General features: G+C 57.0%; 2 protein-coding genes across 8 annotated transcripts in view; both read right to left on the minus strand.

Annotated features, from left to right (window-relative positions):
* Positions 1–978, minus strand: part of TAS1R2 (taste 1 receptor member 2) — a 19497-nt gene extending 18519 nt beyond the window's left edge. For 4 of the 7 annotated variants that reach the window (XR_003095855.1, XM_025213136.1, XM_025213135.1 and 1 more), the window contains exon 1: positions 538–675. Coding sequence is in view for 1 of the 7 variants with exons in the window: in XM_025213134.1 (XP_025068919.1) it covers positions 538–626 (89 nt within the window). In the remaining 6 variants the exon portion in view is untranslated. Of the gene's footprint in view, positions 1–537; positions 815–837 lie in introns of those variants that run through there. The other 3 variants (XM_025213138.1, XM_025213133.1, XM_025213134.1) reach the window with 3 other exon arrangements.
* ALDH4A1 (aldehyde dehydrogenase 4 family member A1) lies at positions 7–16429 on the minus strand (the record flags this gene model as incomplete). The annotated part of the gene is made up of 15 exons (XM_006031491.3): positions 7–1472; positions 1748–1866; positions 2546–2667; positions 3469–3621; positions 4364–4411; positions 4818–5014; positions 6158–6231; positions 7713–7900; positions 10939–11013; positions 11204–11353; positions 12208–12363; positions 13716–13763; positions 14369–14461; positions 14824–14917; positions 16377–16429. Coding segments are annotated over 15 exons (1683 nt in total), but the record flags the coding sequence as incomplete, so codon positions are not given.
* Between the last annotated feature and the right edge of the window lie 12 nt (positions 16430–16441).

A 16441-nucleotide genomic window follows, 5' to 3' on the forward strand; every position in this document is an offset into this window, starting at 1 on the left:
GCTGTTGCCCAGGTACCTGTTGCTAATGCAGGACCTGATCCAAGGAAGAAGAGATGCCCTCTGCACCCAGTTGGGAATAGCTTAGAGAGGAGCTCAACTAATTCCCTTAAAACTTCTGTCTTGCCTTTAAGCAGCTGCCAAAGTCCTGGTAGAAACCAAGTCTGGAGTGTACCTGTTGCTGAAGGAGCTGCAAGGAGGTTTGGGTGGCTAATCCCTGCCCTTGGCATCAGGGGAAGACAGCTAGTAACTCTGCTGAGGTGACACATACGGCCAATACGTTTTTTTTAAACTACAGCATTTAGCAGCAAAACATAACAGAAGCCTGCACAAAAACAGCCTCTGCTCCATCTCAGCGTGCCCTATCCTTTTCCTGATATTACCCATTATTGTTTCTCAGATAATCATAGTGAGAGCTCGGGACTCTCTCAGAAGGGGCTAAGGGAAGCCTGAGGCAGCCAGCTGCAATGGAGAGGGCCCCGAGAGGCAGACAAAATGTGAGAGAAGGAAGAGACACGAGCTTTGCTTTCACTGCATTACCTCCCTAAATACATCTGCGCTCTGAGCTCTGCCAGGTGACCCCGCTGGGATTCATTCCTTGCTGCACGAGGAAGGTCAGCTGGAGACATTCAAAGCAAGACCCTGCCGTTAAACCCTGAGAGCAGAGGGTTGATTACCTACAATGTTCACTCCCTCTCCCCTGGTAGCTCAGGCGATGGCTCCGCAGCTTCAGCAACAGACACCGGCTCACTTAAAACTAGATGGGGGAAAAAAAAAAAGATCAGTGGAGGGACAGTCCTGGATTGGCCAGAGGCAGGGGACAGAAATGGATAAAAGCACCTCAAAGGTCTCATCCTTCATGCTCTCTGGGGCTCGGAGGGGAAGGAGCAGGCTTGTGGATTTGTTTGGTGCAGGTAAGAGCTGGCCTCACTTATGATCTCGCTCTCTCAAGGGCATTTCTCCTCCTTCGCTGCCTTCTGCTCCCCTGAGCCCACGGGTCTGACTGCTGCATCCTCGTTCCAGCCCAGTGGTTTTGAGGTTGCAGCGGTGCTTCCCCTCTTCCTTGCTGAGCAGCCTCACGCCAAAGCAGCTAGAGGACTGTGATCAAACTGCAGCTCAAGGGAGCAGAGAACACAGAAAGCAAAAACCCTGTTCTTGGGTCTACATCAGGATCAGGAAATCACAAGGGCTTCTCTGGTTCCAGGGCAACAATCTGGTAAACCTCATCTAAGACAAATTAAAGACTTTTGTTAAAGAAATTAAATGCTTCAAATCTCATCATGTGAGCTGTCGCTTCTAAGTACTGTGAGCGTCGGCGTCAGGAGGCAGACGGCTGCCAGCAGGGGCGGCGCCGTCCAGGGATCACTGCATGTACGAGTATTTCCAGTCCTCCAGGGGCACATGGGTCTCCTTGATAGCTTGAGGAGATGTCCAACGTAGTATGTAGTGGCGACCGCCGGGCTTATCGTTGGTGCCTGTTTGAAAAGGAGGGAAACTGTGTTTTACTGGAGACCTGCAGAACAGAGCAAGCCCCCAAGTTTGCCTTGGGATAGGTTCGGTAGTGAGATCCCAATCTTTTGGGGGAAGAAATGGGAAGCAGAGATAGGGCATGACTTGTCCTGGCTTTGCTACACAGCAAGAGCTCAGCCTTGCTGACTCTCAACACCCGGCCGTGGGAGCGAGCTGATTAGAGAGAAACACCCCGAACGGGGACCTGTTCCTGCTCCCAGGCGAGGTTCTGCCCACTCACCCGAGGCACGGGCCCCTCCAAACGGCTGCTGCGCCACAACCGCGCCGGTCGACTTATCGTTGATGTAGAAGTTGCCTGCCGCGTTCCTCAGGAGCTTCCTCGCTTCCTGGATGGCGTTCCTGGGAACGACAGGGAGGAACGGCTCTGGTCAAGTGGGACCACTGCAGCGAGACTTGAGATGAGAAGTGGTACTCTCCCCCACCCTGGGGGTCTTCAAGAGGAGACTGGACAAGCACCTGGCTGGGTCGTCTGACCCATTCAACGCTTGGCTTCTGCACTGTGGCTGCCCCCCAGCTCTGTTCCACTTTGGATGAGAGATGTCCTGGTCCTAAGCTCACGTCTCACCTCTCCCACACCCTTCCCAGCCTGCTCTGCCATCCCTTGGAAAGCCATTTCCCCCCTCTGAGGAACCTGCTGCAACTCCATACTCAAGGAGCAGCAGTCTCCTAGCAAGAACCCACCTAAGACACTGGCACAGATGCAAAATCCAGCCCCTCTTACAGCAGAACCACATTCGCCGACAGAGAAGCGGCACGAGGTGTCAAGACGCCTCCTTGCCCGCGGTCGCTCTTGCAGCCACGCTGCCCGGGACGCCAGCGGGGAAAGAGAAAGCTGCTAAGTGCCCGGGCTTTTCTGCCAGGAGGCACGGCAAATAGAGGGAACTCGTGCCAGCTCAAAGCAGAATTATTTAGCCCCTTTCGGCAAGCAGCGGTTTCCTCGGGTTGCCAGAAATGAGCAATAGAGGAGAGCGCGGGCGCTGCCAGCCCACGGCAAAGCAACGAGGTTTCAGGCACTTACTTATCCTGGGCAAACACTGCCCCCGTGAGGCCGTAGGGAGACGTGGTGTCGATGAGCTGGAGGATCTCCTTGTACTGCTTCTCCGGGTAGACGTAGACGGCCAGGACCGGGCCAAAAATTTCCTGCGTAGCAAAATAAAGGCCATCAGGACAGGGGCATCTGAGCCTGGGAGCAGGTCACCTGCATCCGTCAGGGACACCTGTCCCCAGCTTCCAGCAGGGACAGATCACCAGCAAAACACCCCATTTAATTGTTTAGGAAGCAGACATGCACCCCAGAACATAGCTGGGCCTTCTTTGGAGCCTCACACACTCAGCCCTTTTACCTCGCAGGCTAAGCTCAGGGTTATTCTGGCTGGGTCGGTACTTCCAGGACTGTAAAAGATGGGGCAGGAGAAAAGAAAGCCTCGAGAGCATCGGCTGTAAGTCAGTCTGTGCTGCTTCTGAGGTGTGGCAGAGAAGGACTAAGCTTTCTGCTCTCCCATCCCCGTAAAACGGAGGCTGCATTTACGGGTTGTTGTGATAAAGCCCATGCTTTTCCTTTACTTCAAAGGCTCTAAGATTAGGAGCTTGAGGGCCCTGCCCAGCTGGAGTTTAATACAAATGCAGCCCTCAGGCTCTTTATTTGCTATGTGGTTTCTCTCCTCTTGGGTCACCCTGGTGATGAAGTGTTGGAATGAGATGGAGCTGGGTAGCCGGGAGTGCTTCCTACTACGTCCAGGCTCCCCATCAGTGAGCCAGGTGCTGCCTTGGGAATGTGTGTGGGGAGCATCCTGCACCAGTGGTCCCTGCTGCCCCTGTTAATAGGTTGCCTGGACAGTCCCATCTCCAAGCTCCATGTTTCTGGTGATCTTCCACCTGCCCTCTTCACTGCCACGCCAACCTAGGAGGAGGAAGGCACCACCAGCCAGCGCAGGCACTCACCTCTTTCATGATGGGATCCTTCGGGTCTTTGGTTTCCACAATACACGGCTCGATGAAATACCCGACTTCGTCATCACACTTCCCGCCTGCCAAGATGGTGAGGTTGGGCGACGTCTTGGCATGCTGGACCCACTTCTTAATCCGCGCAAAAGACTAAAACCCACAAAGCAAAGGGGTCAGAAGGGAGGTCTTGCCCGATGGCAACACAAACAAGGGATCTGCCTCGGTGCTCCAGTGAGTGACTTCATGACCTTCACCCGTCTCATACTGGAAGACTAACGCGGACAGTGTTGGACCCATGTCCCTGAATCTGTACCCAAGAGGACACCACTTGGGAGATGCAATGGTGTCCAGGTTACGTCTTGCATACAGCAGCTGCCCTCAAAAGCCAGCCAGCAGAAGCCACAGCCCCAAGTATTAGATGGGTACAAGGTGGAAAGTGGTCACCCTGCATGTTGCAGTACCAGCTGTGCTTTTCTATTTAAGAACAGCATCAAGTGCAATCCCAGTGGCCAGTGTTTGGCTAGCCAGCGGGGTGCCAGGCATGGGACTTCCCAAAGCCTTCAGAACGAGGGGCACGGCCCATGCCGGAGGCACCCTTGCCCTTTAACACCAGAAAGCACAGCTAAGCCAGTGCCTGTCAGCTCAGGGAAGCACAGCAGGGCCTCTGTAGGAAAGAGAGCTCATGGAAAGGGATAATGGACTGATTTACTGGAAATGGGCAGACCTGGAGACTGCTGGGGAAACAGGAGGAGACCACTGGATGGGGGATCCAGCCAGAAGGCTCGTGCGAGACATGGCAGCGGGGTCTGTTATGAGCAAGGGCACATAGACCGGGGGCCCAGTTCAGAGAGCAGGGCTAGCTGGTGCCTGGGGCAAAAGGGATGGATCTTACCTTGTCATCGATCACCGCAGAGAAGAACGTCCCAAAGTCCTTGGCTGGCTGCAGAGGGAAGGAGGGGAGATCATGGGAGAGTAATCCGGCTCCTTCACCCCTTTCCAAGCACTCCCCAGGTAACCCCAGAGGTGGGAGAAAACAGGCAGATACATCTGGGGTGCCCTAGTTTAATATTATGCACCCCCCCACTACCCCATGCACCCGCAACGCGAGCCAGCCGCTCTTTTCAATTAGGCTGCAACGAAGAGCTGCTCGCACCGTCGTTCCTGCACCGAGTTGGCTACAAGTTAATTTCTAATCACTAGAAAGACGAAGGGTGGGTGGGGGGAGAAGAACCAGTGGATAAAAAGCTCGGTTCAATAGGAATTAGCAGCCGGCTACCGCAGTCTCTAATCCCATCAGCCACCCGCTGAGCCGCAAAGCCCTGCCGTAGCCCCGCAGCTCCACTCACGTCTCCCACTTTGATCTTCCCGTGCTCCTCCAGCAGCTTCGCTTTGATCTGGGGCCACAGCGAGTCGGGGGCGTAGAGGCGGGAGCAGGCCGAGCACTTCTGGCCGCCATACTCGAAGGCCGAGCGCAGGGTCCCGTTCACCACGGTGGGCACGTCGGCCGAGCTGTGCACCAGGTGGAAGTTCTTCCCGCCGCACTCTGCGCTCAGGAAGAGGGAGACAAACCCCCGGGTGGGCCGTGAGCAGAGCGGGCCCTGCTTCATCACCCTGCAGGCACCTGCAGCCAGGCCCCAGCTCCCTGCACTTCAGTCTTGCCTGGTCCTACCCAGGGCTGTCCTAACCCACCCCCCCTCAAAAGCTCCTCAAGAGGCAGGGCTGCCTTTAATCAACAGCCTGACCAGCAGCACCAAGCATCTCCAGCAACCCTGGGAGAAAGGCCAAGGTTCTCCGTACCTTTGCACAGGTGCAGAAACCAGACTCGCCTCAAGATAACCCAGTACATTAGAGGCAAAGATCACCCTCAAATCTTGCATCCCAACTCTGAAGTGGAGCAAGAGGCACTGTTCCCTCAACCCTAATCGGCTCTGCTGCCTTGCACTCCCCACGGGTCTCCCCCTCTCTTATTTTTCCCCCTCCCGGTAGCAGGACAAGGGAAGCTGAAACAGGGCCTGTTGTCTCACTGAGTCTTGCTGGGTAGCCACCGATCTATACACGGGGGAGGGAAGGTTCATAGATACATAGATAGATAGGGGCTGGAAGGGACCTTGTAGATCATTGGGGTCCAGTCCCCCTGCACTAGGCAGGAAAAGACAACTGGAGTCAGATGCTCAGGTCCCATAGAGAGCATTAGGTGATCAGGCTGCAGGAGACCAACAGCTACAGCCCCAAAATCCCCTCTGGAGCAGGTCACACAGCGAGCACTGACACTGTTCTGCTGGGCTTGGAAACAGTGGGCAGGTCTAAGGGGACGTCCGCTTATCATCCCAGCAAGACGTCCCACCTCTCCAGCTTCTGCATCGAGGAGTATTCTTCCCACCTGCGAGGCATTAGCTGTACGGAGGACAGAGCCCAGGAGTCCCTGCCTTCCTCCCTCTGCTCTGAACACGAGACCATGTGTCCTCCAAGGTCAAGAATAAGAACCCAGGGGTCCTGACTGCCAAACCCTCACTGCGACTCGTACTATGCCCACCATGTTCCTCTGTGCACGTCTGGTAAGAAGAGCCCCTCTGCAAATCAGAGTTAGGAGCCGAGGGGTCACTAGAGCCAGACTCTTTACTGCTCATATCCCACCCAGGAAAGCACTCAGCTGGAAGGCCCCTGATGGCCAAGTCAGGACAGGTACCTCCAGCCAGGCGTGGGAAGGTGCGGTACCGGTCCAGGTTCTCAGACACCTGCTTCCAAAGACGCTTGAAGGTCCTGAAAGGGAGAGGAGGAGAGTGAGACACAAGCAACACACACAGCCAGCTACCAGCACTGCTGGGCAGCTCCGATCTGACCCACAAAGAGTCTGGGGGAAAAGAGTCCAGCCCCAAAGCCACCGATCCATCATCTCCGAGACCCATTCCCTCCTGCTTCCCACTCTCCAGTCACACCAGAGGACTTGATCCAAACCCTTTGGGCCCTGGTTCAGGTCCTGAGAAACAAGAAGGGAGACAAGATCCACCCAAGGATGGGGGTGGCCTGGAGGGCAGACCCGGGCCGAGCACTGCTGCTTCGACCTGCAGCAAGGGGCACAACAGGACAAGCCAAAACAGATGGCAAAACCTGGCGAAGAGAAGCAGCGCAGGGAAGAACAGCGTCCGACAGGAGTTTCCCATTCTCCTCTTTCCCCCCTTCTTTTTTTGTGACTGTGACAAACCCCTGCTCTACAAAACAATAAAAATGCTAATAAACTCCCACCAGGAGCTACAGCCGCTAATACTAATTTATGAGCTTCCCACCTTTAAAGCACAATGCTCATCAGACCATGTCATCTGGCAGTTTAGCAGGGCCCCTGGATTTTAATCATCTGGCGTCTTTGGGAGCGGAGCTCCGGGCAGAGCTAGCAGAACCCTTCAAGGAAATAACTCACCCTGAAGCGCCAGCGAGAGAGCGTGTTGGCAAATCTACCTGGGGAAAGGGGCACCTGCTTGAAATGCCATTTAGTGGGATGTGGATTCCTTCACGCGGCTAATTCCCGTCCCCTTAATGCCCATCGGCAGGGGAAATGTGGAATAAATAACGCGCAGCTCGCCCGAGCGGCTCTTAAAGAGCTTTGCAAATAGTTAGCGAAAGCCTCTGTGTCTTCAGGGGAGAAGCGGGTTTGCCCTTGTCTTACAGAGGTGCTTTAACCTCTGGCTATGCCTCAGTGTCACACCACGAATGAGGACAGGATCCAGGCCCCAAGCGCCCAGCTCTTTCCTCCCCCTGCCAGACACGCTCCCTGCAGCCAAAGACCACTGGGAATTTAAGCCTGTCCCGACACCTAGGTCAGGTTTGATCTAGTGGGGCCCCAGCACTTGACCACAGCATCAATGCGAGTCTAGGTGTCTCTACGAGCAACTGTACTGGAGGCTTCTACAATAAGGGGTCTGCCGTGTTCGTCTTAAGGGTACAAAGACCCCATAGCTGGGGAAGGTCTCCTCCTGGGTCACCACCCCCTGGAAAGCAGCACCCTTCCACTTCTCCCACGTGACGTTATCAGCATGGTGCTAGAAAACCCCTTTGTCTTAGCAGCAAAGCAAACAGGGTGATGCAAGAGCAAGGCCTGCTCCATGTCTGCATTCAGCCAGGAGCACCTTGCTCCTGGTCCTCAATGAACCATCAGGGCCTGCAAAACATTGCTGCGTGGCCTCTCAGCAGAAGATGCAGCCGTGCCCCACTTCTCGCGAAGGACGGCCCTAGCCCCTTGCACTTACGGCACGCTGCCCGTGAAGTTGAGCCCGGCAAAGTGCTCGGAGCTCGTGACCGTGTCTCCAAACACAGGCCCATCGGCTGGGACGAACTGGATGACGTTGGGAGGGAGGCCGGCTTCCAGCAGAATCTTATACACGGCGTAACTGGACAGCATGGCCGTGTCGCTGGGCTTCCACAGCACCACGTTGCCCTGGGGCAAGAGGAAAACACAATAAACCAATGCATGAGGAAGGGCTCTGGGGCGCCCCAGATTAACCCAGCTGTAGCACTAGAGTCCTGCCCTCAGCGACCCGACGCACACTCGCCTCCCAGCAGGAGGGGTCAGAGCAGGGAGGCCCTCGGCTGTGTGCAGGGGTCCAGGGGTCCTGAGCTGTATGGGGCTCATGCCCTGCGCATCCCCTCCAACTCACACACGTGCACATACGTGCATATGCACACACACACACACACGGGGGATGTCCTCCCTGGCCCCTGACAGAGGCTGCTCCCTAGGTGCACACATCCCCTGCATCAGAAAGACTTCCCTGTTCTCCATCTCAGTGCTTCTCCTCTCCATTACACCTCCTAGTCCCCCCTGGGGAGTGACATCCTAGTGTCTGGAGACCTGTGTCCCCTGCCTTTGTCATTGCTCTAGAGGGGCTGAATACAGGCAATCTGCATGGATGTTTCCCCCTCCAGTCCCCAGGGAGGACACCAAGTGGATGGACACAGTGCGTTTCATTCGTGGTTTCAAGCTGACGTCCTGCCCAGTAAAGATCCCAGGGTGCTTTTGCAAGAGCAAATGTGGGTACATCACACCCACTGCCCTGCCCAACCCCTTGGCACTGCATCTGCCTGCCAGGCTGCTATCGGAGCCACGAGCGCCTGCAGGAAGGCACCCACCCACTCCCCCAAACTATCAGCAACACACAATCCCAATGGGTTTCCTAGAATAGGAGCTGGATAATTGCTCTTTCATTAGCAGGCTCCCCTGTGCAACGGACTGCATAATCCTGCCTGTTTGGGAGAACCTAAGTGCCCCAGTCAGGAGCCAGGCACCGTGCAAGGAGAGCGAAGAGACGGTCCCACGTCCTGTGCCCCTCTCCCAACACACACACTCACTCCATTATGGTGACCATCCTTCAAAATGCCATGCATCTCTCCTCTGCAATGTCCAAAACTCAGTGAAAGCAGTGAGGAAGTAGCCAGTGGAAAACCAAATGCTGCCTCTCATTCATCCAACAGCTTGGCCTCTTGACATAAGGGAAGGCTCACAACTGCAGTCCAGCGAGAACCTCGCCTTGACCCAGGTACCGTGAGCAGGGGTTCTCTCCGCAGGGCTATTTCATTACTGCTTTGCCTATGTGACCACCCCCCAGGATCCCCAGAGTAAAAGCAACGTAATCCCGGAGTCATTATTTTGGAATCAGGAGTCCATCCAAGGCAGTTGCAATGACATCGTTATAAGGCAATTCCCCCGTGCAGACAAGCTCTTCCCCATGCAAGGAGCAGCTCTGCTCTAACCCACAATGTACCAGGACCAAACCCCCCGACTGTCACAGTCCATCTCGCCAGCACCAAATCTGCTGACATACAGTCCCTTGCTTTGCTCCTATCCCGTTCCAGGGGTCTGGGCATCCTACGTGGGCAGCACAACGTTTAGCAGCTTGGGGCTGGATGCAGCTGCTCAGGGAATAGACTCAAGAGAATGGGATGGATGTGCACGAGTGAAAGCAGGCCCATCTTGGCAGCTGCTGACGAGCCATTTGGGTAAACGGGGCTGGAGCGATAAGGGGCAAGGTCAGGATGTCTCAAGTGGACTGACATTTGACAAGGGATGGATGCGGGGCACAGGAAGGGGCTCAATCTATAGATGTCCAGCTTGGGAAGCACCTGAATTGGGCCCATTTCATGAGGGTGAGAGCCACGTGCTTTGACCCGGCACTTTAGACCAGGTGCCCTGAAGGACAAGCCCCTTTGGACAGTTCGAGCTGAGCTGTACAGCCCCTGGATGGGCATCTGGGTTCGTGTGGCCTGGGCAACAGCTTTTCTGTGACCATGCACGGGCTCCAACAGCTTCCTTTGAAACCACCTAAACCCCTGGCCCACAATCTGGCATGCTGCTTCAGCCCCTTGCAGCAGCACCGAGGGGTAGGATTGCCCCTTGTAATGATTGCTTTACACCAGGTAATTCTCAGCTGGGCAATCTCACTGCCTGGGGTACCGAGAACCAGGCAGCGATCACTGAGATCCACCCACCCTGCAGATCTCAGCCACTATTTGAATGCCAGGCACTAACAGCCCACTCTCCTCCCTCCCTTTTACTTACCCCCCTAGAGCACAACTGCCGAGCCAGGCTGGAGCTTCGAAGCCTGCAATTCTCCTGGCCGGTTCCCACCCTCCCAAGTGTTCGGAAAACCCCCGTGTCCTTCCTCATGCTACGACCGGGCGCAAGCTGCTGCTCCTGGGAACAGCCTGCTGCACTTGAGCAATCCTACCTGCTCGCACGAGTGCCGCCGTGATCAGCCGTTTCTGACCCAAGCGCCCGTGTAACACGGCGCGACTGTGAAATTAGTAGCCTCATTAACAAGTTAATTTCACAGTCTCCTAATGCAACCGCTGCTCTACAACCGGCTCTGATTAGGGCGTATGGTCCTTATGCCAGCCCTCCCACCGGCACCACTCAACACCGGCCCAACCCGGCCACGCTGCCCGCTACGGCAGAATAGCGACGCCGGTGTTGCCCCCTGCCTGAAGCAGCCCAGGGAGAAAGGGTGACCTAGAGGTTCCCAGTGCCCTTCTCTTACACAAGGGCAAAGGGACATCTCACAGATGACATTTAAAAAGGACGGGCAAGGTTTTGTCCAATGCAAGGTTCAGCTTGCCACTAGATGTCACCGCGGCCAAGAAATTAGCAAAAGCAAAAGGACCATTACATGGAAAAGGGGTTACAGCAAGCAAGAGGCTTATAACAAACCCTGCTGCTTCAGGGCAGGTGGCAACTACCAGCAGCCAGGACGAGCTGCTGGAGTGGGTGGGCCTTACCATTTGTTCTGAACACCTTGAAATCTGCCTTTCCCCAGCCTGGGTCTTTTGGGAGCCCAGCCCCGGTTTTCCAGTAAAGTTGCTTTACCAGTGATCATGAGCTGATGGCTTGCTGGCACCCAGCTGGCTTAAGGCGATAGGCCCTATCATGCCTTAAAAAAATCCAAACACTGCCCAAAGATCACCCCCATCCCAAACACTCACCATCAACGCCGGAGCCCCTGCCAGGTTCCCACCGATTGCCGTGAAGTTGAAGGGAGAAACAGCTGCCACAAAGCCCTGCAGGGAGGAAGAGGATGAATCTCACAGTGCAAAAGCCCTGCTGGGTGGGGGAGGATGGAAAGGCTTCCCACCAGGACGCACAAAGAGCATGGGGCACCTATCCCACCCTCCAGCACAGCCACCAGCCTGATCCGAGGGGAGAGACCCTGCTCGCCCCGCCACGGTGGAAGTCGGTGCCCCTGCTCACCTCCAGCCCCCGGTAGACCATGCTGTTGGTGCTGACGGGCACGCTGATGAGCTGCTCCTTCTCCAGCTCCATCGCATACTTGGCATTGAACCGGAAGAAATCGATCAGCTCGGCCGCAGCATCGATTTCCGCCTGGATGATGGTTTTGCCCTGATGGGAGAACGGGGAAGACCAGTGAGGCTCAGGCACCCCCTACATGTGCCTCTCGCTGAGGCTGGGGCAAGCACGGGACATGTCATCACACACCACATCCCTCCACATATCCTCTGCCAGCAGAAAGCCCGATTCCCAAAATGGGGCTGGGTTTGGCAGCAGCACCCTGAGGTCTTCTGGCCCACCCCAGCTTCAAACTGAGCTTCACCCACTACAGAGTGCTGGATCCAGCCCAGCAAACACCAGCATACCAGGAAACCCCAGCCCTGCCCAGAACAACGCCTGTTTTACCTCTTAATAGTTGCAGCAAAGACCTGAGCCACCCATGGGGCTTGCTGATCACCCAGCAAGGACAAGGTGCTAGTGAGCCCCCTCTGCCCCCCACGTACAGTTGAGTTCCTGCCCATGCTTGGCACCCTCCACCTGCTTCTACAGCAACCAGTGCTCAAGGGACTCAAGCCAAGAGAGGTGGAGGGCACTTTCACCCACTGCCAGGTATTTCCACCCACTCAGCAGGCTCTTGGTCCTGAGCCTGGCCTTAAATTCCCTACTTAGCACTTGGGAAGGGTGGATTTTAGCACCGCTGAAGAGACCTCCCTGCAGTGTCCCTCTTCACACAGGCCCCTCTCTGCCAGAACAGGCTGAACATGCCCAGCACCAAGAGAGGGTAAGTCACCATCCAGCCAGTCCTCAGAGTCATGGGTGTATATAATGCTAGGGCCACTCATCTGAGCCCATCTCTACGGTATAGCCCCACCAGCTTCTCATCCTCATTAAGCCTGCCCATTTCTCCTGCACCCAACCCTCCAGTCGTCATGGCTGGTCCCAGCAGTCCTCGCATGCAGCCCTACCTGCCCGATCATGGTTTTTGCCAGCACTTCCGCTCGCCTAGGGCCACTCAGCAAGTCAGCCGCCTTGAAGAAGATCTGTGCCCGGTCCTCGATGGGCCGGAGGTCCCACTCCCTCCGTACAGCCACAGCAGCATTGATGGCTTTGTTAATCAGGTCCTACAGAGAGACGGGTGGAAGCACCAGGCCAGATCAGGGTACAGGAAGGCTCCGATCCAGGGCTGAAGGCAGGAGACACTGTCTATATGGGCACCACCCACCCCACCTCCACCCCACACACATTCCTCACAACCTGCAGCCTGTCCTGAAGTCCACGGCTGCACGCTCACATGACTCTAAATACCAAGGGCCTCACCAGACGGCAGGTCAAACTCAACGGGGTTTTCTAGATTTTTTTGGTGATGGTTATATCACTTCACATGTTAATAAGCACTTGGGGACTCCCAAGCTGTCTCCATGTAGCCCACTGGGAGACAGAGGAGCCATAAATAGCAGGGTTCCCTCAACTACTGAAAAGCAGCCACCTCTGGAAGGGCAGGCAGCAGCTGGATAGCACGGCATGAGGACAGATGAGCTGTTATACCATTTTTAAAGGAATGGAGGACATGCTGCTGTTCAGCTGAATCTCCTGCAACCATTGCGTGCCTGCTCCTGTCCCGTGGGCACTGGAAGGTAAGCTACAGCCGGCAACCCCCAAGAGAAACAATGAACACTGTTTAGCTTCCCCTTCTGCAGGACCAGAGCAGGCAGGTCGACTGCCCCCGAGCAGCAAGTCCTCCGTCCCCGTTGAGGACAGTCAAACCCTTCATCTGCCCTCACCCCATTTCTGGCAGGAAGGCAAGACCAATCTTTGCTCCAGTGGAAACTTCTAGGAGTTTCCATTCCAGCTGCCAAATGGCCCAACCTGGGGCCTGGCTGGGGACCGTGGTCTTCCAACACCTGTCTTGGAGCACAGCACCCAGCATTGTGCAGAGCCCAGCTCAGTGCTAGCTCTGAGGAAAAGGGACCTGCTAAGGAGTCACCTACAGCACTTCCTCCAGCGGCTGGACAGACCTCCCATCCACCTCAACCACACCTTGCACTGCAGGAGGCTGAAACCCCCTCCAAAATGTGTCAGGCCCCTGCAAGGAGGAGAAGGAGCACTGTATCCTGAGGGAGGTGGAAAAAGCACCTGTATGGGGCACTAGCTTGGCTGCTGCTGGCGCCCAGCCTGTGGCACTGGAAAGGCTTAGGGCAAACAGCAGCTGGCTCCTTGGCATGGCAGCAAGGGGCTCACGTGTCAGGAAGCAGGCTCACATGCCTCCGGCTGGCAGCATGGGGTGCCGGGCCTGCTGGGACAGGCAGGATCAGTTGCACTTTGCTCTCTTCCGGGGCAGACTCCACAGGCCTGTGCTGCTGCTGCTGCTACGGGAGCACCCAATCCAGTACTGCCCTCCCACCCTGCGTCCTCAAGCCCCCTGCAGACCGCAAACTGGAGGGCAGATCCGGGCCGCCTCACAGGGCACACTCACCTTGTCCGCGTAGCAGTACTTGGCCACCTTGTGTTCATGGTTGTACGGCTGCAAAGAGGAGGAGGAAAGTCTGGGGTGATTTGTGCTGCAATGAAATACCTCCCCGACAACACTCCCTGCCCTCCCATCCCCATTGCTCCCAGGCACCTGCTCCCCTTCCACAGCAGCCTCCCTTGCCTTTCTGCTGGGGTCACCCAGACACCCAAGTCCCACATCAGCCGGTCTCGCTATTACACTTGCTTGCAACAAACATTCGCCTTGTCTGTGCAGAGAGAGACTGAAATGCAGGTTCCAGCCCAGAATTCAGCTACTCCGAAGCCAGGCAGAGCCAGGCTCTGCATCGCTCCGGAAACCCGCACGGACCGAGGGTTTTACAACAGCTTCTGCTGGAGACTGGGATAGCACAGAGACCGGACTGAGACCCATCTGCCAGCTACAGGGCTCTTCCGCCTTCCTCTGCAGCTGCTCCAGCTGTGTTCATCCAGCGGACTGGACGGATGTGAGTCCAGGCAACAGGATGGTTTCTTGGGGCCTGAGAGGGATGTCCCCAAGGCCCCTGGTGACTGTGTTCATCTAGCCAGGAGCAAGGTAGCAGAGACCTGTCCCACCCCGCAATGCTGGAGCTCCCAGGGCCCCTGCAACCAGGCACTCACCGACAACTGGTACCTCACGTCAGACGTCCACACCTCCTGTCCCCCGACCACGCATGGAACGGCCTCAGTCTTGCCCTTCAAGTCGTTTAGTGCCTGGGGGTGAATGAGGACCAAGTGAGGCTGGCAGCTCCCCTTGTCAGAGGGAAAGCGAGACAGATGGGGACCTTTCCCCAACACACAGAGGGACCTAATGAAGATACCCCAGCCCTGCACACAGCCCCTGCCAGAGTCCTTCTTCACCTGCCCACCAGCCTGGCACCAGGCTCATGCCCTGAGGAGAGGGGAAGCTTGGATTTGCCCTTCAGCCAGGGTGAGGACGTGCATTGTAGGAGCTGGAAGAGGTGGATGGGGAGGATAAAAGGCTCTTCCCCAGGAGGGTGACAACCAGAGGCTGGGAGAAGCATCCTGCCACCTGAACTAAAGACCAGCCTGGAGGGGCAGCGCCGGCTTGGTACCTTCTGCAGGGCGGCTCGTTCCAGGCTGCCCAGCTTGAACTCCAGGATGGGCTCGTTGGCCACCTCGAAGGTCGAGCGGTGTTGCCATCGCAGCCTGCACGGGGAAGGAGTGAGAACCATTGAGAATCCACAACCGGCTTCACCCCAGCTGGGCCACAGAGCTCCTGGACCCCAGAGACGGGCCTCCGACGAGTCCCTGCCGGCGACGACCCCATGACACACCCAAACACTTTCTGGCTACAAAGAGGAGCCCTTGCAGGACCAGGAGGAAAACATCATTATGCCGTGTCCGTACAGCACCAAGCACAACTGGGCCGAGACCAGGCATCTTCATGCAATGCAAACTACAGCTCCGGTCTCTACCAAGGCTGTTTCATCTGTGCACCCGACAGCACTGAGTGCGCGATGGGCCTCGCCGCGTGCTGCGCGGGTCCGTCGCACCCCAAAGGGAAGAGACAAGCCACTCAAATGGATAGGAAAGCACGGTCACTTCAAATAGCCCTCTCTCTGCAAGTCACTTAGGACCCAAGTCGCATCAGCTGCCAATGAGACTTAGGCTCAGAAATCTCAATTTTTACTTGTCAAAAAGTTCGGCAGAGGCCTCAAGCGAGCAATGGCCTGAATGAGCCCCGCACAACCGCCCCGGGTTTGCTCGAGGGCGGGTTTCCGCTCCTCTCTCTCATTTATCATCAGGACGTGGCTTCAGCTCCAGAGGCAAAAGGCAAGGAGGATGATTCCCACGTGGACACGGCGTCCCTTGGAGACCTCCGGACTGGGAAAACTAAGGGGCAAGTCTCTCGGCACTTGGGACGTGACAAAAGTCACCGCCCTGCCGCAGCACCCGGGCACCTCTACGGCCCCGGTGGCTATTTTGCACGCAGAGGCCCCTCGATGGGAAGGAAGCGGTACCAGCCGCTCCGCAGGGTCCTCTGGGTCTGCAAGCAACGCCCCTCCCGAGGAGAGGAGAACCCGTCGCACCCAGCGCCTGTTTGCAGAGGAGTCCAAAGTGCCGCGGCAGAGCCGCACTGTCAGCACACGGCACGCTCCAGCGGCTCGCTGGCTCCTTGAGGCCGCTCGGGCATCCAACTCCCCGTCTCAGCAATGTCGTCCAAGAGGCTTGGAGGGAGGAGCGCCGCTGACCCAGGAACGGCCGCAAGGGCAGGGCAGGCGCGGGGCTGGCAAGGGCGGCGTAGCCCTGGGACTTGGCCTGCAATGCAAGCACGTCCCTGCCCCTGATCCAGCCTCCAGCACCCCAAATCTGAACCAGGCTGGCCCCCCACCCACGGGACAAGGCCAGGCACGTTGTGTGCACCCTGAAAGGTCACCAGCCGCATGCCCCCTGGGCTCCCACCGCCCTTGGGGGCTGGCTGCGGGGTCCTGCCCTGCCCCTGGGGTCCCACCAGGAAGGAAGGACCTTCCCCCAGGACCTCCACCCCTACCCCTGCCCCTGCCCCTGGGGTCCCACCAGGTTGGGGGGCAGGAAGGAAGGAAGGACCTTCCCCCAGGACCCCCACCCCTGCCCCAGCACCAGGTGCGGCGCAGGACGGACTCACCCGAGCCGGCGCCGCAGCACCCGCAGCAGCAGCTGCCCCCTGCCCGCTCCCCCGAGCACCCGCGC

This window comes from Alligator sinensis, unplaced genomic scaffold (assembly GCF_000455745.1).
Source record: "Alligator sinensis unplaced genomic scaffold, ASM45574v1 scaffold1719_1, whole genome shotgun sequence".
NCBI classification, from domain to species: Eukaryota; Metazoa; Chordata; order Crocodylia; family Alligatoridae; genus Alligator; species Alligator sinensis.